This window comes from Hyperolius riggenbachi, chromosome 10 (genome assembly GCF_040937935.1).
Source record: "Hyperolius riggenbachi isolate aHypRig1 chromosome 10, aHypRig1.pri, whole genome shotgun sequence".
NCBI classification, from domain to species: domain Eukaryota; kingdom Metazoa; phylum Chordata; class Amphibia; order Anura; family Hyperoliidae; genus Hyperolius; species Hyperolius riggenbachi.
In genome coordinates this window covers 62,717,522-62,739,619 of record NC_090655.1, presented here as the reverse complement: position 1 = coordinate 62,739,619, position 22,098 = coordinate 62,717,522, and the positions used below count along the sequence as shown (strand labels likewise).

At 44.6% G+C, this 22,098-nt stretch overlaps 1 protein-coding gene across 1 annotated transcript in view; it reads left to right on the top strand.

Moving 5' to 3' along the window:
- The first annotated feature begins 8,891 nt into the window (after positions 1-8,891).
- The window catches only part of LOC137536675 (guanylate cyclase 2G-like), a 99,942-nt gene continuing 86,735 nt past the window's right edge, over positions 8,892-22,098 (top strand). Inside the window, exon 1 of the mRNA XM_068258911.1 lies at positions 8,892-9,795. Coding sequence (XP_068115012.1) covers positions 8,892-9,795 — 904 coding nt within the window. The remainder of the gene's footprint in view (positions 9,796-22,098) is intronic.

Genomic DNA, 22,098 nt, shown 5'->3' with positions numbered 1-22,098 from the left:
ATGTCTGCATCATATCACTAACCTCAGGTACTTACACCCTAATCATTGTCTCATGTCACTAAGGATGATATGAGGCAGTGGTGAAAGTATAAGATTCTAAGGTCAGTTTGTGACATAAGGCAGGGATTAGAGGTCAGAATATTTTTACTTGGTGGTGTGGCCTGTTTTCAGGGACAGCGTTTAGGGCACCAGAATGCCTGTGCCTACAGACCTCTAAGTTATGTCCTGGTCTATCCATTCCCACCAGCTTGCACCTCGCACTCAGGGCCGGTTTAAGCAACAATGGGGCCCCAGGGCAAAATAAACCTGGGGGCCCCCCCCAACAGATACCCCGGAGCAAAAATTGGCATTAAGGGACCTTTTTTGCAGCTGGTATAGTCAGGGTTTGAAGCCCCAATCGGTCGGAGCTCCATATTCTGGCAACCCCAGCCTGCATGGGGGACAAGGGGTTAAAAAGTTTCAGGAGGGAGGACCCCACATAATTTAAAAAAAAAAAATTCCCGACATTCTAAACATAAAAAAAATAATGGGAAAGTAGGAAAAAAATGCCAGGGATCTTCATACAGCCATATTGCGGCTGTATAGCGATCCCTGGCCAAAGCGCTGCGGCTGCATATGGACCCCCTGGAAACCCCGTCAGGAAATGTATCACTCTTTCTTTTGATACATGCAAAATTACACTACCGTTAGGTACTAAAAGTGACATTTACCGCATTTAAAAGTATACTTTTTTCCTTCGAAACTTTAAAATCAATTTTCTCAAAAACTATAAGGTCTTTTTGAAAAATTGTTTTTTTCCTCTTATTCCCAATGATCTCCTCAACCTATCCTGCAAATTTAGGGTTTCTAGAATTTAAGGTGGATTTGCTATTAACCATTGAAGTCGGCTGGTTTTTAAATGCGTATTTTTTTTCCTTTGAAACTTTAAAATCGATTTTCTCAGGAACTATAAGCTCGATTTGAATTTTTTTCCCCTCTTGTAGCCACTGGGGGCCCCTAAAAGCTCTGGGGCCCTGGGGCAGCTGCCTCCTTTGCCTCTATGGTAGCGCCGGCCCTGCTCGCACTGTCCAGGAACTCAATGATGCTCTGGCTCAGATATGGGAGGACATCCCCCAGAACACCTTCCGTTGTCCTATTCGGACGGAGTATGTCCCAGCATTGTCAATCATGCATACAAGCTAGTGGGAGCAAGCAAACTACTGAGTATGATTTTGATTTGCTGCAATGAAATCTGTGTCTTTGAATTCAGCTCTCAGTAGGTTGATAATTTCCATTTCCTACATTTGGAATCCTTTTGTTCCTAACATACATCCCAGTCCATATCACTATAGATAGAGTATCCAGCATGACTTCTTTCCAATTGAAGTCTGATGTCTTTTCAAAGTGTTCAATTACTTTTTTTTTAGTAGTTTATACTCTTGACTCTATAGGATCACTTTAGCTGTTTTAAAGTAAACCTGTAACCCCCTACCCCCGGATCAGTGAATAATGGCGCACAGCGCCTATGCATAGAAATGGCACCGCATTAAAAAGATACGCTTATCGCTATTTATCGTTAGTACTGCATAATAATGGCGCACAGGGAAAAAAGAAGAAAAACGGCACACACTAACGTTATTTATCAATAGTGCCGTTCATTTGCCAAACAGCAGACGTTATTGCCCACAGTAAAATTATTTATCAATAGCGCCCTACATAAGCCAAACTGCAGACGTTATTTAACTGCAAAACCTTGAATGGATTTAATGTAACACTGTCAAGGTTAGGGTTAGGCACCACTGGGGGGTCTTAGGGTTAGGCACCATCAGGGGGGTCTTAGGGTTAGGCACCACCAGGGGGTCTTAGGGTTAGGCACCAACCGGGGGGGTCTTAGGGTTAGGCACCACCAGGGGGTTCTTAGGGTTAGGCACCACCAGGGGGGGTTTAGGGGTTAGGGATAGGTACAGAGAGGGTTCTTTGTGTTAACGCTAAATAACGATAAGGCTTTAACGTTAAATAACAATAAGGCTTTAACGTTAAATAGCGATAAGCGGCAAACGGATTAGCGGCAACACCATGCGCCAGAAAATAAGTTTGATGTTTACCTCAGTAGATGAAAGCCTCTGGATAGTGCAGTGGCTTCCTAATCCATCCAGGAGCCCACCTTACCTGTGTAGGGTCTCTCTGGGCATAACTGTCAAGAGCTTGTTGGATATGTTGTTGTGGGCCTGCTGTATATAATCACGGCTGTGCTGCACAAGCATGAGTATGGCCACCCTAAAGCTGCTCATGGACTAGTGGCTTTGTGGTACTCTACATGCACAGCCGTACTTGCGCATGAGCAGTACGGCCCACTTGTACATAGAGGGGTCCGAGGGGTCCCAGCTAGGGGCCGTGAAGAGGAGGAAGGTCCTGGCTAGCAGCGGTAGGTTTGAAGAGGATGTTGGAAGCACCCAGAGGCTTCCCTCTACTTAGGTAAGTATCTAACTTTGGGGCATATGGGGGGGGGGGAGTTCGTTTACTATTGACATTCCAACACCTCATACCAAACTTTACATTTATGCAGGTTGAGTTGAGCATGTCATTGCAGACACTTTGGCCCTACTACCCAACCTGCAGTTCAGGGGTTATATGACATTACTTCATTCAGTATTTATTGAGAAATCCCCAACCTGTTTGCTGTATATCCTTAGGAAAAAAAGAGGTGATGATTTGTGTGTCACAGCCCTATGTTTAGTGACATAACGGTTCGCTATAGACACTCTTTGAAGTCAAGTTCTCATTGCGTTCTGTTTGATATCAAGTGGTTTTAATAGCACTGCACTCATTTCCTATCAAGATGAACGATCCTTGATCAAAATAAAGGTACAATGTAAATTAATGCCATAAAATAGATTTCTGAGAAAAAAGTGGGAGTGACTCAGACATTGCTGGCATTGCCGGTATCCACTTATCAGGAAAGGAAAGAGATTATGGCCTTATCTGGTGTGAATTGGCCGAATTTGGCAACTTTTATTTAGTAACCTGAAGGCTAAGTTCACAGAGTAATGCCAATGCTACAGTGGCATAATGCAATGCACACTCCAATCTTTCACCTCGAGTCTCACCACGGCTAACCTTGACTAGGTAGCATCAGCCGGTGCCCCTCTCCTGCAGGTACACCACTCCTGCAAACCAGAACTATGCAATACATAGAAGAAGGCACTCCACAGGCTCTTTATTGCTTTATTGAGCAACAGCACACACTACATGATAACACTGCTACTGTATAATATTCACTTGGGCTGGACTTCCTGTGGGTTGTATTTCCTGTGGGCGGTCCTATATAAGGGGTGGTGTTGTAGGTGGTGTTCACACCTGAGGAAGGGTCAGAGTACCCGTAACATGTAGTGTGTGCTGTTGCTCAATAAAGCAATAAAAAGCCCATGGGGTGCCTTCTTCTATGTATTGCATAATGCAATGCACACTCTGCACCCGGGTGTGTGTGTGTGTGTGTGTGTGGGAGGGGGGGGGGGGAGTGCCCGCTTCTGCAGTGAAATGGAGAGCATGGTAGCAGAACATACTCCTTGTGCCCTGTCCCTGCAGGTAATGTGACATGCGTCAGACAACCGTAAGGCTCTCGCAGCACTGTACAGAGTATATTGTCTTGTCGCTTAACTGTCTCACAGAGTGGCTCACAATCTAATCTCTACCATAGTTCTATGTCTATGTATGTATTGTGTAGTGTATGTATCATAGTCTAGGGCTAATTTGGGGGAAGCCAATTAAATTATCTGTATGTTTTTAGGATGTGGGAAGAAACCAGAGTGCCCAAAGGAAACCCACACAGACACAGGGAGAACATACAAATTCTGTGCAGATAGTGTACAGGCTGGGATACGAACCGAGGAAGTGAAGCGGACGATGGGGCTTAGCAATAGGGGGTGCAGAGGTTGCGACCACATCGTGGCCCTGTAGGGCCCTCCCTGAACTTCAGTATTAGCTCTTTATTGGTCCCGTGCTGTTAATTATCACTTCTATAGATGCTTTGAATAGTGGTGATCATTAACAAGCTGTTCCCCATCCCCTTCTTACACCTCTGTCACTGTAGTTGCCACTGGCAGGTTTTGGTGCGCTGTATAAATTGTTATGTATGGAGTGTTTGGGGGGCCCTAATGGAAAACTTGCATCAGGGCCCACAGCTCCTAAGCTACGCCACTGAGCAGACATGTAGCTACCTCTTCTGACTTCAGGTACTGTTATACTACTGCTGTCACTCTCTGATCGCTTGGGGCGGGTGGGGGGGAGTGGTATGAGCAGCAGTAATAAGCTAGTGCAGGGGAAGTTCAGGTTTTTACAGGGTGCCTAGCTGGCTCAGTTTTGCTGGGAACCCACCGGGTTCTAGTTGCACCCCTGCCTGCAGCCTATAAACTTAACCTTATTTTCATAGCATGAAGAATTGCAATGGTAATGTTCTCATTACTGTGCACATTATACAGAGACACACTGTAAAAAGTTTTTGGGGATGACCTGTTCCATTACATTTCAGAGATCATGTGAACATGCCCATACAGTTGTGCTGGCTTTGCGCATACATCTCACAAGTTATTTATCACCATGGCACCTTCATGGATTCAAATACTATGGCCCTCGGGAGGGCCCTGCCTGGGGAACTCACGGAGAAGCATGTTATCAGTTTGTTCAGCTTATAATAGATTAATAAGGCTCTGAATTGCTGGTCATGATCAGGTGTTAAACCAGGAAGTCACCACAGCAAATCAGAACCTTACAAATATATCAGATGATCAAATTGATCACATGTGTCTCCCTATATGGCCCTTATCCAATTACCTTTTTTTCCTGAATTTCCTCCCAAGGATTTGGTATTTTCTTGTATGCTGGAAGCTTTAGGCTGGTTTTACACCTGGCCAGTGCATTTACAGTGTGATGCTCCACCCCCATCACACCACACCGCAACACACGAAACGTCATTGTGTGAGTGCAACAGCAGGGTCATAAACATAGTGCCACCCTGTCAGAGGGTAACACGCTGTTGTTTACGGCAACTCAATGGCCGATTGGGCACTTCCACCATGACACCTTGCGGTAAGTGTGCTAGGCCCCACCATTGCCTTGCATAGTCGTAGCGTTACCCTGCAGTAAAACAGAGTAACACAACGCACACTTGCAAGACAAGTGTAAAAGGGGCCTCAAAGGTATTTTATTGGTAAGGTCTGAAAATATCTCCTTGGAGGAAACTCAGGAGAAAAGTAAATAAGATCTGGGCCATTTTAGGTCTGATGTACAGATACATGTAAGTATGGGAATTTCTTTGCTTTGCTTGACTCTAAACATTATTCCCATCTTCTAAATTATTTATTTTCAAATGCCAGTAACACAGAAAAGCATTTTGACAAGAAAGGACCAGCGTGGTTTGAATAAAAAGTTTGTCCTTTACCCATTGATTCTTTGCGGAAAGTGTAATTAGGGGTGTGGCTAGATCATGACTGGAGGTGGGGCCGGGGCGTGTCTTAAAGGACTACCTGCGCAGTATGCTCCTGGTGACATTAGCGGGAGTGAGGACGTGGCCACACGATCGCAGTGGTTTCCCGACTGAACCGGAGGCGGGACCAGAGCATCGGTGAGTGGCTGCGTGGCCACAGGATGTCTGCAGGGGACCAATAGAAGCCCCGGGTAAGTTCAACTCTTTTTTCCCCCTACCTCCTACAGTAGTCCTTTAAAGGTATTCTTCTTTCTTATCTTAAAACGATGTCAGGTATGCATCCAACAGGAAATGTAATGGTTGAGCCCTCACTATCAACACTCTCATGTTCTGATGGGACAGGGAATCTCCCTGACTGCCTAGCCTTGTCATTGGTCACTCTGCATCACCTGACTGATGTGAAGAATCGGAAAGCAGCAAGTGCGTGTGTCAAGCCTTCAGGGGCCGTTTATGCATGTCTGCGTGCACAGCTCACAGCTGCTATAGATGAGGGTACATGGCTCCTCCATCCTCTTATTCCAATAGATTGTTAGGATTTTATTTCTATAGACCAGGGGTCCCCAAACGTTTTGGGTAGAGGGCCGGGTCAACATACTTCAGACTGCTGGGGGCCGGAGTATACATAAAATGATGTAGAAGTCTTTGCGGTCCAGACAGTGAAGCATACCCAGGTGACAATCTGAAGTCCAATTGGACAGAAGTGTCACCTGACTTGGAATTTTATTGGAAACCAGCGAAATTACTGCTTTCTGGCTTCATTCTATATGTGGAAAACCAATATTTAAAGATGTAGCTGACCGCATCTATAATACTTTTTGTGTATGGGGGGCTGGTAAAAAAGCTTCAGGGGGCCACATTCGGCCCGCGGGCCTTAGTTTGAGGACCACTGCTATAGACTGTCATGGTCCCATGATGCTCCTAGTCTACCTAAGCTTGCTTTGCTCATTGCAAATTGTTACTGATTGCAATTGCTGCCTTGTGCTACTTTGCTAGGTGTGATATTGTAACCTGTTTTGACTCTTATTTCCTATCCGACCAGAGGAATCCACCAGACACTGACTTTTATGAGAATATCAAGAATTTATTTGTGACCGGAACAAATGGTCAAAGTGGCCAGTATTCAATCCTAAAAGTTAATTCACAATATATATATTTATTTTATACTACATATATCAACTTTATCTTCTTTTCTTTAGAGCCGCTGCACCGGTAAAGCTGGAGAAGAAAGTTCAGGTTAAATTACTCTTACAAGTAAATACCATACATCTGTTGTATCCTACTATCATTCACTTCATATATTCCTGGGTATTATAACCTTTTCAGCTGGAGACTTGGATAGGGATAGGTCTACTGAGCAGTTCAGTTCTAAACAGTTTCTGTCCCTTGATACCAAGTCTAAGCTATATTGCTCAGAAAAAACCCTTTTTATCTCTAGTTTATGGTATCCAAGCAACTTTCTCCCTCCCTATGAAATATATCAGATTCCTTTTCTTACGGCTGCATTCCTATTTTGAAGACTCTCTAGGAATTATTGGCATGAAAAAAAGAACCAACCAAAATAAACACAAAACAAATAAATAAAATAATAAATAAATAAAATAATTAAATAAATAACTTAGAGATCAATTATATAAATGTTCAGGTGACTAAGGACTCCGCCTTTCTTTCTTTAGATTCCACTTAAGATGGATTTCCAAAGAAGAGAGTGTGGTCACTGGGTTTTACACAAATAGTTGACTTCTTCTCTTTCTTAGCTGCCGTTCTCCATTCATTTACCACCTTCTCAACCGGGTTCAAGGCGACTCAGCTACACAATCTCTCTTCTTTTCTTACAGGAGTTGCATTTTAACAGAGCATCTCTGCAAGTGTATCAGCTTTACTGACTGGCTAAAACTAGTATGCGATCAAGGGTATTGCACTGCAAAACAGGAAAAGTGTCCCAAAAACAAAATAACAGTTGGCGGCTGAGCTACACATCAAATGGGGGTGGCAAGGAAGGCAATACATCTTCTGGCAACATAGTTCAAGATTCACTGGGATATAACCTGGACACAGTCTTAGTTCCTCAGACATTAACTGAACACTGCTCTAATGTATAATTAAACTGTTCAGCACTTCAAAAGGTTACTCTTTCCTTTAGTTTGTATTAGACAGGCAGATCCTGGGTCGCCACTCTACTCAGAGGAATATAATTCTTTAATCCTGATGTTACTGTCCCTTTATTTTGATAATTAACACTGAATTATTTATTTCTTTGTCTTTCTCACTATTGCTCTGAATGCTAACTCCTGTCGTGTGTGTTGTCACTCTTATCCTGTCGTGTGTGTTGTCACTATTGTCCTGTGTGTGTTGTCACTCCTCTGTGTGTGTGTTGTAACTCCTGTCGTGTGTGTTGTCACTCTTATCCTGTGTGTGTGTTATAACTCCTGTCGTGTGTGTTGTCACTCTTATCCTGTCGTGTGTGTTGTCACTATTGTCCTGTGTGTGTTGTCACTCCTCTGTGTGTGTGTTGTAACTCCTGTCGTGTGTGTTGTCACTCTTATCCTGTGTGTGTGTTATAACTTCTGTCGTGTGTGTTGTCACTCTTGTCCTCTATTGTCCTGTGTGTGTGTTGTCACTCAGAGGAGTTTACAATCTAATCCCTGCCATCATGTCACTAATTGTCCCCAGAGGAGCATACCTGCTGTCATATCACTACCTGCCTAATCCCTGCCATGTCACTAAATGTCCTCAGAGTATTTTATATTCTAATTCCTGCTGTAATGTCACTAACTACCCTGCTGTATTATAGGGGGGCACTTACTTCAGGGGGGCACTGTTGGTTGGGGGGGGGGGGGCGGTCTGGCGATAGTTGGCCTTGGGCGGTAAAAAGTATAAATCCGGCCCTGCTAACTGTGGCACACTGAAGTCGCAGCACTAATACTCATCTGACATTTCTGCCTTGCTGCTTTATATCTGGATCTGGCTTTTCTGTCTCTCTCCAGTTTCCCAGCTGTTGCCTATGTCATTCCCCTTCTTTTCAGCGTCCTCTCTGTGCCTGGGTTGCTGCTGGCCAACGCGCCCAATTCCCTCTGCCATCCTGAGGTAATCGCTCAGCTGTGTGGTGTGCCTCCTCTCCCCTCGCTCTCTGCCTCCTAACTGCGCCCTTTTGTGAGGAGAACTGTTAACTGGATTTACTGTTCCCAATAGAACCGTGAGTGAACAGATCAACCAACAATTCAAGCCCAGATCCGCCTCGTTCCCTCCCTTTTCCTTATGTCCTAGCGTCCACACATTTGTCTCACTGGTTGAGAGAGACATCCGGAACTTGTGGATAGGGAAGAATCAAACCCCTAATCTCTCAGATGAGGAACATCGCGCTCTTATGGAGTTGCGCGAAAACAAACAAATTATTATCAAACCTTCGGATAAGGGAGGGAACGTGGTTGTCATGAGGGCAGAGCAATATGTCCTCATGTGCCATAGGATCCTTAAAAACAAGGAATGGTATCGGAGGGTCTCTGCGTCCAGGGTGATCACTAACCAGCGAATGCTTTTTGATCTTATTGACGACGCGATCGGCCGGGGGGTCATTACAGCAGAGGTCGGATCCACTCTCAAAGTTGAGAATCCGACCACACCCACTTTTTATGCCCTGCCGAAGGTGCACAAGAATCTTGTCAGACCACCGGGACGACCCATTGTCTCTGGCAATGGGTCATTAACCGAACGTATAAGTGTTTATGTGGATAAACATCTACAGCCGCACGTTCACCGACTACCCTCATACGTCCGTGATACACTGCACCTTCTGGGTATTCTTGAGGGATTGCAGTTACCTGTTGGCTGTCTGTTGGTGACCCTGGACGTGGAGGCCCTCTATTCCAGTATTCCACAGGGAAGGGGGGTTGAGGTTGTGGGTAAATTTCTATCAGAAATGGATGTGGGGGAGCTCCCCCATAATTCGTTCATTCTTGACCTTTTGACATTCATTCTACAGAACAACGTGTTTGTGTTTGATGGCGTCCACTACCTCCAGGTGCAGGGGGCCGCGATGGGGACCACTTGTGCCCCCTCGCTGGCGAACCTGTACCTGGGGGACTGGGAACGCCATCTCTTTGGCAGTGATGCCCTCGTCGGGTACCTGTGCCACATCGTAGCGTGGCACAGGTACATAGACGACGTGCTTATGTTTTGGACGGGTGGTGTGGAGTTGCTGAATGAATTTGTGGCCATACTGAATCACAACAATTGGAACCTGAAATTCACTGTGGAATACAACGAACACTCTCTGGCATTTTTGGATCTCAAGATCAATGTCGGGCCGGATGGACTCCTGTCAACCAACCTGTATCGTAAACCTACAGCTTCCAATGCATACCTTCATGCTGATAGTGCACATCCCATCCATACGATCCGTGGGATTCCCACGGGTCAATATTTGAGGGCACGCCGGAACTGTAGTGACGAAACCACTTTTGAGAAAGAGGCTAAGCTACTACGTTCTCGTTTTAGAGAAAGAGGCTATAAGGACCGTTGGCTAAAAAAGGCCTATAAACGAGCTAAGATGTCAGACCGCACGGCCCTTTTGACTAAAAAAAGCAAAGATATCCCCAGCAGCAATAATACACGTTTAATAACTCGTTATAATGATCAAAACAGAGAGGTTGACAGGATACTCCGCCGACACTGGCATGTGTTGACAAATGACAGAGTGGTAAGGGAGTTTGTTTCACCTGTCCCTCAGGTAACTTTTAAACGCAGTAAAACACTACGAAATTATGTTACATCAAGTCATTTCTGGGGGAAAAACGGCCCCAAGAAACATTGCACTGTTACGGGTACTTACAGCTGTGGAGGGTGCGTTTATTGCCGCTATCTACAAACAGGCAGGGATATCACCTTACCCAATGGACGTCAATGGAAACTCAAGCATTTTGTTAACTGCAACACTGTGGGTGTTATTTACCTTATGTACTGCAGATGTGGCAGTTTTTATGTTGGTAAAACATCGAGAGCTTTTAAAGAAAGAATTAAAGACCATGTGGGGGATGTTGCAAATTGCAACTTTAAATCTCCGATTTCCAGACACGTCCATTTGGAGCATAGAGGTGATCCCAGCTTTATCAGTTTTATAGGCCTGGATAGGGTCCATATCCACCCCAGAGGTGGCGACATTGACAAAGCCCTTTTACAGCTGGAGTCCCGTTGGATTTTTGATCTTAAAGCCACTGAACCTAAGGGTCTAAATGACAGTATAAATTACCGGGTTTTTTTGCCCATGTAGTTTCATGAGATATGGTCTCAGTTTATGAAGCTTTTATGTATTGTCTGCTCTGTTCTCCTTCTTCCCAACCCCCCCCTTTCCCCTCCCCTCCCCCCCCTACCCTTTGTCCATCCGGGTTGTCTCACCTGGATGCACTTTGGTTGACATCTGTGAGGGTCCCCCGCCATTTTGGTCCCCTCTCGCCTTTTTCCCTGTTTGCTGCTGTATTTTCTCCTCCTACGGTAGGCTTTTTGCCTTTTAGGGCCACTTATTATATGTGGGTGTGATACCTATACCCACTCTGATATTATTACAATGTCATTATTAAGGGCAGGTCTCTCTCCGCCTCTCTCTTTTTTTGTGTTTTTTTGTTTTCTGTTTGAATATATATATATATAGGTTTATTTGATTGTATGCGATCGGCGTTCTGGTGCCTGATATTTGGGGTCATAGCGCCAGTTAACATACTTCAATTTAGACTTAAAAGGGTTTTGTTCGCTTTATTTGGTATTTTTTCATTATCATTATTATTCATTTTTTTCTTTTATCACTTTTTTCTTTATTAACTAGTTGCTTTTTTACATTTATTGTCTTGTGGCAGGTCTGTCTGCATGCGCCCGCGTTGCCCGCCTCGCCCTTTGCCCCGCTCGCTCACCCTCCCCATTGGACGGCTCCCTTTGACGTCATCCGCTGGGCGCCATGTGGCGCCATGTGGCGCTTTGCGCGTTGGTTGGAGCGCATTTGCGTTCCAGATGGGGGCCGCCCACACGCCGACAAGCTGCCGGGCGTGGGTGATGGTGCGTGGAATTAGGGGGCGTGCCCCCGGGGGGGGGCGGGCCGCGCGGGCGCATTCAGCATTTATGGACGCCGTCATGGCGTCCATGTTTATCTCCACGCTGTCTGCCTTTGAAAAGGCCGCTAGTGGCGGCGAAACATGTCAGGCTCCTCCTGACAGCGTGGATTTCCTCCTCCATTCCTCCTTTCTCTGGCACCTGCACCTCTCCGGTTCCTCCTGGTTCCACGGACATTCTACAATTTGGCCTTTGGATCAGCTGCATGGCCACATCAAGGGAACCCTGCTGACATGCATATGGGCTCCGGATTTCATCAATGAAGTTTGGTAACTATTTGTGAGCAGCATCTGCGCATAGATATGGCTGTTTGACCATACAGACCCTGCGATTGGGGGACTTTGCAGAACATTTGTTACATGTGTTTATCCTGGGATAAGATCTTTGTGCTTTGATTTACCACCCTATACCCTGCGATTGAGGGACTGCTTGCTTATCCAGGCTCATCACCTGCCATCCATCTGCATTACGAGTTATCAATACTGCATGCTATTAGCCTGCTTGATGTTATCTATGCTGTCAGCTCATGAGCTTGCTTTTGCTTTGCTTCGGATGCCGCTTTTCAACTTGCTTCCCTGTGCCTGCTACACATTTCAAGAACATTACTTAGGAGCTTTTGTTGGCACCCATTGCTGTTTGCTGTCCATTATGTGCTGGGCCTGAACGCCTGTGGCCTCTTGATTTGCCCACAATAATGATACCATCATCAAGCGTGTGCAGAGTGCTCATTTTCATCCTTTTTGGGGGACTGCAGCCCCTAGTTTTTCTGGAGGGTTTGTGAGGAGCTTTTTATGGGGTTTATTTCTATATTTATGGGGGTTTTCTGTATTATTGTATTTTGTATATTGTTTGTTATGATATATATGTGATTAAAGTTTTCATCCTCTTCATGCACCCGAGAGCCAATTCTCTTTTTTTGGTTACTTTGTATCAATTTATGTTGGCAAGTGCATGATTAGGATATATAATGGTGTATTGATGTTTTGATAATATCATTTGAGTTTGTCAAATCGTTCATACTCCCATTGACGCTGCCCTTGAACATTGAGGTATTTCTATCAAACTGTTATAAACAGTTCTCCTATGCTCCTGTCATGCACTGTCCCCCTCGCGCTCCCTCTAGAAACTTCCCAGCTCTGTGTATCCTGGTTGCTATGCGACCGGCGAGAGTGCATGCGACTATATGCTCCATGTACTCCCTATCTATGCGCCTATTTGGCTCCACCTGTCTCCATATCCAGTACAACAACTCATATGTCAGAAACATAAACAAAACACTTTGTCCCCTGAAAGGGGCTACAATATTATTCTTGAAATTACTGTGTACAACCGTGCTTTGCCTCTTGACCCTGTTATTGGATTGCTGGACGGACATTTAGAACTGTACGTGACCTGATATTACCTTATCCTCTGGTGTCATATTATTCTGATCTACCATATATGACCTCCCTGGATTGTTACTGGATTGGCTTACGTTGGAGATTCTGTACCATGCTATTTCTGATCACCTGTTGCTGCCCTGGACTGTCTGATTTTCCTGTATCTGTCTAGTTTAGCTCTGGTGCTACCACTATCTTACGGCCTTCAGTTCCTATACCTTGTGCATATCAAGGCCTGGGTTTAACTGGGTGTTGGGACAATGCATTTGTCATCCTTCGGCTGACCATGGATGCACCGCACAAGGTGAAGACTGCGGAGGAGATTGGGGCATAGGAACTGATATAAGGCAGCGGATTTAGCAGGCCTCACACTGTGCTATTTGTAGTTTGGTTCGGAGCCTGCAGCACTCCTAACACAATTGCGTGATCTATTAAAAAAAATGACCTTGTATAATTAGGATTAGGGCAGTTTATAGGCTAAATAGCTCTCAGGGCAAGTGTGCAACCCTCTGCCCCCCCTTCCCCCCCAGCATACGTAGGCAGATATGACCCCTAGTATAGTTAGGCAGAGGAGCTCCCGCTATTAGTTAGCCAGGTGTCGCCCCCAGTATAGGTAGCCAGATGTTTAACCCACAGTATAGGTAGCCAGATGTGGCCTCTTCAGTATAAGTGGCAATCCAGAATGCAGAGCAGAAGGGTGGTTTGACTCACCTCTCTTAGGATCCACGGATGGAACACCCATCTTTCTCAGCATCCCGGCCTCCATGACTGCATCGCCATATTGTCATCACCTAAACCACTGATGCCAGTGGGTCAACTGATGACAGATGCCACTGCAGCCATGGAGACCAGGATGTAGAGGATAATGTACCTTGTGTCCCTTCCATTGATAAGTTCTAGAGAAGTGAGTCACCCCTCCACTCCCCTGAGCTCTTCTCCCCCCTCTTCCACTTCACTCTGGGTGGTGACCTGCTTTGCCCATCCATAATAACGGCCTGATGAGGATGCAAGTCTAACCTTGAAATTCACAAATAGGAGGAGTAAAAGTGTAGTCCACAGGGCTGGGAGAGACAATTATGGGTACTCCCTGTGAGTTGATCTGAATGAGTTTTGGAAACAGATAGTGATGGTCATGTCTAGGTGAACTCATGGAGAAGCATGTGATCAGTTTGGTCAGCTGTTAGCCTTGCAAAGCTCTGATTTGACAGATATGTAAGTCTCTGAATTGCTAGTCATGATCACTTGCTAAAGCAGGATGTGATCACAGCAAATCATAGCTTTGCAAATCAGCTGCTTCTCCATGAGTTCTCCTAGACATCACATGCTTCTCCATGAGTTCTCCTAGACATGACCATCACTAGAAACGGGCACACAGATATTCAGGACCAACATTTTGAAAGTCTCCAACAAAAATATTTGGGCATTATTTATTTCTGCTGATGTGGATTGTTAAACTTGTGCAGATGATGTTGTTGTGTACAAAACTTTTGAATCTGTCTATAAAGTTTGTCAGCATCATTAGGAGTGGGGGTCCGGGAAATATAAACACATGATTGGAAAGCAGGTGTTTGCCATAAATGAAATCAATTTACACTCCTGGTGCTGCAGCATGCTGCTTCACAAGGCCACAGAGGGCTCGATGTATTCATTAGAACATTGGAGACATATTGTTGGCCTGTTATAAGAATTTCCAGCAGATTAGGACTGCCCATGAGCTGCACACAAGGTGGTGATGAGGAATCCCCTGAGGGCTCCTGATGATGTTTGTGTCTTGGTGTAATTATTCTCGTGGGGTAATTACTGTCATGAGAATCTCCGTTCATTATCTTATGGGAATCCATTTGCCAAAACCTGCAGCTTGCACATAGCTGGTCTGGCTTTCCTCACATAGAGAGGCCTTGTGAGAAGTACACACTTACAGGGATATTTTTCTCATATTTCTATTATAATTCAGGACAGCTTTAAAGCAATAACAAATACATTTGCACTGTGTGCTTGAGCGAATTACTGCCTCATGGCGTGACAATTAAAGTGAACCCAAGCCGAAGCTCAGGTTCAACATCAGATACTTACCCTGAGGAGAGGGAAGCCTCAGGATCCTATCAAGGCTTCCTTCGGTGATCGGAAGCCCCTGTACCTGAGCACAACTTCCCTTCACATCGAGGCGGTGCCGCTATTCTTCCTGGATCATGGCTGCACATGCACAGTGGCATGGAGCCCGCAGCTCCGGCTTACTGGGCATGTGCGGGGGCGAGATCAGCCGGCCGTGATCCAGGAAGAGAAGCTGCGCAGCTCCGATGTGATTAGCGACAATACCTTGTTGCTAATCTTCCGGGGGCCACGTTTAGCGATGGGGGACAACGGAGTAGAGAGGGAAGCCTCAGTAGGATCCTGAGGCTTCCCTTTCTTAAAGAGGATCTGTATACAACAAAAGTGTCCCAGGGGTTACTCACCTCGGGAGCAGGGCTAAATTTGTACTCTTTACCGCCCAAGGCCACTGTCACCAGCTGCCCCCCTTCAGTATAGATAGCGAGATGACCCCTCCCCCCTTCCCTCTAGCATAGGTAGCATGATGACCCTCCCAGTCGGATCAGTTAAAAATGGCGCCAGCGCCGACAGTGTAAAAATGGCGCTGCATTAATTTGCATTATAAAACAATATTTATCGTTTTATGATTTACATTTCAAAACGATATTTATTGTTTTATGGGTTGAATATGGGTTTTGCTCCCAGTGTGTGTATGTGTATATATAAAACATGAATCAATTTTATTGGAATTCCACGTGAAAGACCAATACAAAGTGGTGTACACGTGAGAAGTGGAACGAAAATCATGCATGATTCCAAACATTTTTTACAAATAAATAACTGCAAAGTGGTGTGTGCATAATTATTCAGCCCCTTTGGTCTGAGTGCAGTCAGTTGCCTATAGACATTGCCTGATGAGTGCTAATGACTAAATAGAGTGCACCTGTGTGTAATCTAATGTCAATACAAATACAGCAGCTCTGTGACGGCCTCAGAAGTTGTCTCAGAGAATATTGATAGCAACAACACCATGAAGTCCAAAGAACACACCAGACAGGTCAGGGATAAAGTTATTGATAAATTTAAAGTAGGCTTAGGCTACAAAAAGATTTCCAAAGCCTTGAACATCCCACGGAGCACTGTTCAAGCGATCATTCAGAAATGGAAGGAGTATGGCACAACTGTAAACCTACCAAGACAAGTTGTCCACCTAAACTCACAGGCCACACAAGGAGAGAGCTGATCAGAAATGCAGTCAAGAGGCCCATGGAGACTCTGGACGAGCTGCAGAGATCTACAGCTCAGGTGGGGGAATCTGTCCATAGGACAACTATTAGTCATGCACTGCACAAAGTTGGCCTTTTTGGAAGAGTGACAATAGGAAAGGCATTGTTAACAAAAAAGCATAAGAAGTCCCGTTTGCAGTTTGCCACAAGCCATGTGGGAGACACCTCAAGCATGTGGAAGAAGGTGCTCGGGTCAGATTGGACCAAAATGGAACTTTTGGGCCAAAATGCAAAACGCTATGTGTGACGAAAACTAACACTGCACATCACTCTGAACACACCATCCCCACTGTCAAATATGGTGGTGACAGCATCATGCTCTGGGGGTGCTTCTCTTCAGCAGGGACAGCGAAGCTGGTCAGAGTGGATGGGAAGATGGATGGAGCCAAATACTGGGCAATCTTGGAAGAAAACCTCTTGGAGTCTGCAAAAGACTTGAGACTGGGGCGGAGGTTCACCTTCCAGCAGGACAACGACCCTAAACATAAAGCCATGGCAACAATGGAATGGTTTAAAACAAGACATATCCATGTGTTAGAATGGTCCAGTCAAAGTCCAGATCTAAATCCAATCGAGAATCTGTGGCAAGATCTGAAAACTGCTGTTCACAAATGCTGTCCATCTAATCGGACTGAGCTGGAGCTGTTTTGCAAAGAAGAATGGGCAAGGATGTCTCTAGATCTGCAAAGCTGGTAGAGACATACCCTAAAAAACAGAATTGACTGAGGGGGCTGAATAATTACGCACACCCCACTTTGCAGTTATTTATTTGTAAAAAATGTTTGGCATCATGTATGATTTTCATTCCACTTCTCACGTGTACACCACTTTTTATTGGTCTTTCAGGTGGAATTCCAATAAAATTGATTCATGTTTGTGGCAGTAATATGACCAAATGTGGAAAACTTCAAGGGGGCGGAATACTTTTGCAAGCCACTGTATGTGTGTGTGTGTGTGTGTGCGTGCGTGCACGCGTGCGTGCGTGTGTGTATGTGTGTATATATGTGTGTGTGTGTGTATGTGTGTGTGTGTATATATGTGTATGTGTGTATATACAGTGGGGTGCGAAAGTTTGGGCAACCTTGTTGATCGTCATAATTTTCCTGTATAAATCGCTGGTTGTTACAATAAAAAAATGTCAGTTAAATATATCATATAGGAGATACACACAGTGATATTTGAGAAGTGAAATGAAGTTTATTGGATTTACAGAAAGTGCGCAATAATTGTTTGAATAAAATTAGGCAGGTGCATAAATTTGGGCACTGTAGTCATATTATTGATTACAAAACCTTTAGAACTAATTATTGGAACTCAAATTGGCTTGGTAAGCTCAGTGACCCCTGACCTACATACACAAGTGAATCCAATTATAAGAAAGAGTACTTAAGTGGGTCAATTGTAAGTTTCATTCCTCTTTTAATTTACTCTGAAGAGTAGCAACATGGGGGTCTCAAAACAACTCTCAAATGACCTGAAGACAAAGATTGTTCACCATCATGGTTTAGGAGAAGGATACAGAAAGCTGTCTCAGAGATTTCAGCTGTCTGTTTCCAAAGTTATGGAACATATTGAGGAAATGGAAGACCACAGGCTCAGTTAAAGTTAAAGGAGAACTGTAGTGAGAGGTATATGGAGGCTGCCATATTTATTTCCTTTTAAGCAATACCAGTTGCCTGGCTATTCAGCTAATCCTCTGCCTCTAATACTTTCAGCCATAGGCCCTGAACAAGCATGCAGCAGATCAGGTGTTTCTGACAAATTTAGACAGATATGACAAGATTAGCTGCATGCTGGTTTCTGGTGTGATTCAGACACTTCTTTAGGCAAATAGACCATCAGGGCTGCCAGGCAACTGGTATTGCTTAAAAGGAAATAAATATGGCAGCCTCCATATCCCTCTCACTACAGTTCTCCTTTAAGGCTCAAAGTGGCAAACCAAGAAAAATCTCGGATAGACAGAAGTGACAAATAGTGAGAACAGTCAGAGTCAACCCACAGACCAGCACCAAAGACCTACATATAGAGTTGAGCTGAAATTTTCGTAATTTCGCATTACTATAATTACGCATGCGAAATTTGCGATTACGATGCGAAATTACCATAGCGTAATTGCCATTAAAATCGTAATTGAAAATACCGTAAGCGTAATTTTCAACGCGTAATTTCGCGTTTCGTTCATGCCGTAATTTCGCATTAAACGCTACCGTAATTTCGCGTTAAACCGTAACGCTCCGTATAATATAAAAAAGCTGCCGACTTTAAAGAGAACCCGAGGTGTGTTTAAAGAAGGTTATCTGCATACAGAGGCTGGATCTGCCTATACAGCCCAGCCTCTGTTGCTATCCCAAACCCCACTAAGGTTCCCCTGCACTCTGCAATCCCTCATAAATGCTGTGGGGCTGTGTTTACATCTGTAGTGTCAGTCTCAGCTGCTCCCCCGCCTCCTGCATAGCTCCAGTCCCTGCCCCCGTCCCTTCCCTCCAATCAGCAGGGAGGGAAGGGATGCAGGCGGGGACTGGAGTTCTGCAGGAGGCGGGGAGAGCAGCAGACTGACACTATAGAGATAAACACAGCCAGCTCTGACAAGCTGTTTGTCAGCAGCGTGGCTGTGATTTATAAGGGATTGCAGAGTGCAGGGGGACCTTAGGGGGGTTTGGGATAGCAACAGAGGCTGGGCTGTATAGGCAGATCCAGCCTCTGTATGCAGATAATATTCTTCAAACCCACCTCGGGTTCTCTTTAAGGGTTAATAGCAAAGCCCCCTTAAATGCTAAGAGCCTCAAATTTGGAGAATATATTAAGGAGATCAGGAGGAATAAGATGAAAATTTTTTTTTCAAAAAGACCTCATAGTTTTTGAGAAAATCGATGTTAAAGTTTCAAAGTAAAAATGTATACATTTAAAAACCCGCCGACTTTAACGGTTAATAGCAAAGCCTGCTTAAAGTTTAGGAACACCAAATTCCTAGGGTATATTAAGGGGATCAGTGGGAATAAGAGGAAAAAATGTTTTTTCAAAAAGACCTTATAGTTTTTGAGAAAATCGATTTTTAAGTTTCAAGGGCAAAAATGTCTTTTAAATGCGGAAAATGTCAGTTTTTTTTGCACAGGTAACAATAGTGTATTATTTTCATAGATTCCCCCAAGTGGGAAGAGTTTTACTTACTTCGTTCTGAGTGTGGGAAATATAAAAAAAAAAACGACGTGGGGTCCCCCCTCCCAGACCTCTTTAACCCCTTGTCCCCCATGCAGGCTGGGATAGCCAGAATGCGGAGCACCGGCCGCGTGGGGCTCCGCACCCTGACTATACCAGCCCGCATGGTCCATGGATTGGGGGGTCTCGGAAGGGGAGGGGCAGCCAAGCTTTCCCCTCCCCCTCTGAGCCCTTGTCCAATCCAAGGACAAGGGGCTCTTCTCCACCTCCGATGGGCGGTGGAGGTGGAGGCCGCGATTTCCTGGGGGGGGGGGTTCATGGTGGAATCTGGGAGTCCCCTTTAAAAAGGGGTCCCCCAGATGCCCACCCCCCCTCCCAGGAGAAATGAGTATAGAGGTACTTGTACCCCTTACCCATTTCCTTTAAGAGTTAAAAGTAAATAAACACACAAACACTTAGAAAAAGTATTTTAATTGAACAAAAAACATAACCACGAAAAAAGTCCTTTAATATTCTTAATTAACCGTTAATACTTACCTGTCCCTTTAAATAAATGATCTTTCGCAATAGCCTCGGAAATGTTCTATCAGTTACAATGTAACAAAGTTATTACAATGTAACAACTTTGTTACATTGTAACTACGCCGCACCCGACGTCACTCGCCGCTCAGCCGCCGCATACGCGTCCGTGCTGCACGGACCCGACAGAGCTCTGAGCTCTCTAAGCATCTTCTGATTTGAAGGAACCCCATTGGTCTGCTAAGGACCAATGGGGCTCCTTGGAGCCCAAATTCAAAGATGCTTAGAGAGCTCTGAGCTATATAGCTCAGAGCTCTGTCGGGTCCGGACTCCATGCAGGACGCTAAGTCCCCGCCGGCCCCGCTGCCCTGCCCGCCTCTCCCTCATGTCACCCACATGTCACCCACATGTGGGTGACATGTGGGTGACAGATGTGGGCGGGGTGGACAGCAGGAGCTGCGGGGACTTAGCGTCCTGCACGGACGCGTAATTGCTGCGGCGGCTGAGCGGCGATTGACGTCGGGTGCGGCGTAGTTACAATGTAACAAAGTTGTTACATTGTAATAACTTTGTTACATTGTAACTGATAAAACATTTCCGAGGCTATTGCGAGGGATCATTTATTTAAAGAGACAGGTAAGTATTAATGGTTAATTAAGAATATTAAAGCACTTTTTTCGTGGTTATGTTTTTTGTTCAATTAAAATACTTTTTCTAAGTGTTTGTGTGTTTATTTACTTTTAACTCTTAAAGGAAATGGGTAAGGGGTACAAGTACCTCTATACTCATTTCTCCTGGGAGGGGGGGGGGGGGTGGGCATCTGGGGGACCCCTTTTTAAAGGGGACTCCCAGATTCCACCATGAACCCCCCCCCCCCAGGAAATCGCGGCCTCCACCTCCACCGCCCATCGGAGGTAGAGAAGAGCCCCTTGTCCTTGGATTGGACAAGGGCTCGGAGGGGGAGGGGAAAGCTTGGCTGCCCCTCCCCTTTCGAGACCCCCCAATCCATGGACCATACGGGCTGGTATAGTCAGGGTGCGGAGCCCCACGCGGCCGGTGCTCCGCATTCTGGCTATCCCAGCCTGCATGGGGGACAAGGGGTTAAAGAGGTCTGGGAGGGGGGACCCCACGTCGTTTTTTTTTTATATTTCCCACACTCAGAACGAAGTAAGTAAAACTCTTCCCACTTGGGGGAATCTATGAAAATAATACACTATTGTTACCTGTGCAAAAAAAAACTGACATTTTCCGCATTTAAAAGACATTTTTGCCCTTGAAACTTAAAAATCCATTTTCTCAAAAACTATACGGTCTTTTTGAAAAAATTTTTTTCCTCTTATTCCCACTGATCCCCTTAATATACCCTGGGAATTTGGTGTTCCTAAACTTTAAGCAGGCTTTGCTATTAACCGTTAAAGTCGGCGGGTTTTTAAATGTATACATTTTTACTTTGAAACTTTAACATCGATTTTCTCAAAAACTATAAGGTCTTTTTGAAAAAAAAAATTTTCCTCTTATTCCTTCTGATCTCCTTAATATATTCTCCAAATTTGAGGCTCTTAGCATTTAAGGGGGCTTTGCTATTAATTTATGCACCTGCCTAATTTTATTTAATCAATTATTGCACACTTTCTGTAAATCCAATAAACTTAATTTCACTTCTCAAATATCACTGCGTGTGTCTCCTATATGATATATTTAACTAACATTTTTTATTGCAACAACCAATGATTAATACAGCAAAATCATGACTATTAATAAGGTTGCCCAAACTTTTGCATCCCACTGTGTGTGTGTGTGTGTGTGTGTGTGTGTGTGTGTGTGTGTGTGTGTGTGTGTGTGTGTGTGTGTATATATATGTGTATGTGTGTATATATATGTGTGTATGTGTGTGTATATATACGTGTGTATGTGTGTGTATATATATGTGTGTGAGTGTTTGGGTGTGAATGTATGTGTGTGTGTGTGTATATACAGGATCGTCTCAAAAAATTAGCATATTGTGATAAAGTTCATTATTTTCTGTAATGTACTGATAAACATTAGACTTTCATATATTTTAGATTCAAATACACACAACTGAAGTAGTTCAAGCCTTTTATTGTTTTAATATTGATGATTTTGCCATACATCTCATGAAAACCTAAATTCCTATCTCAAAAAATTAGCATAT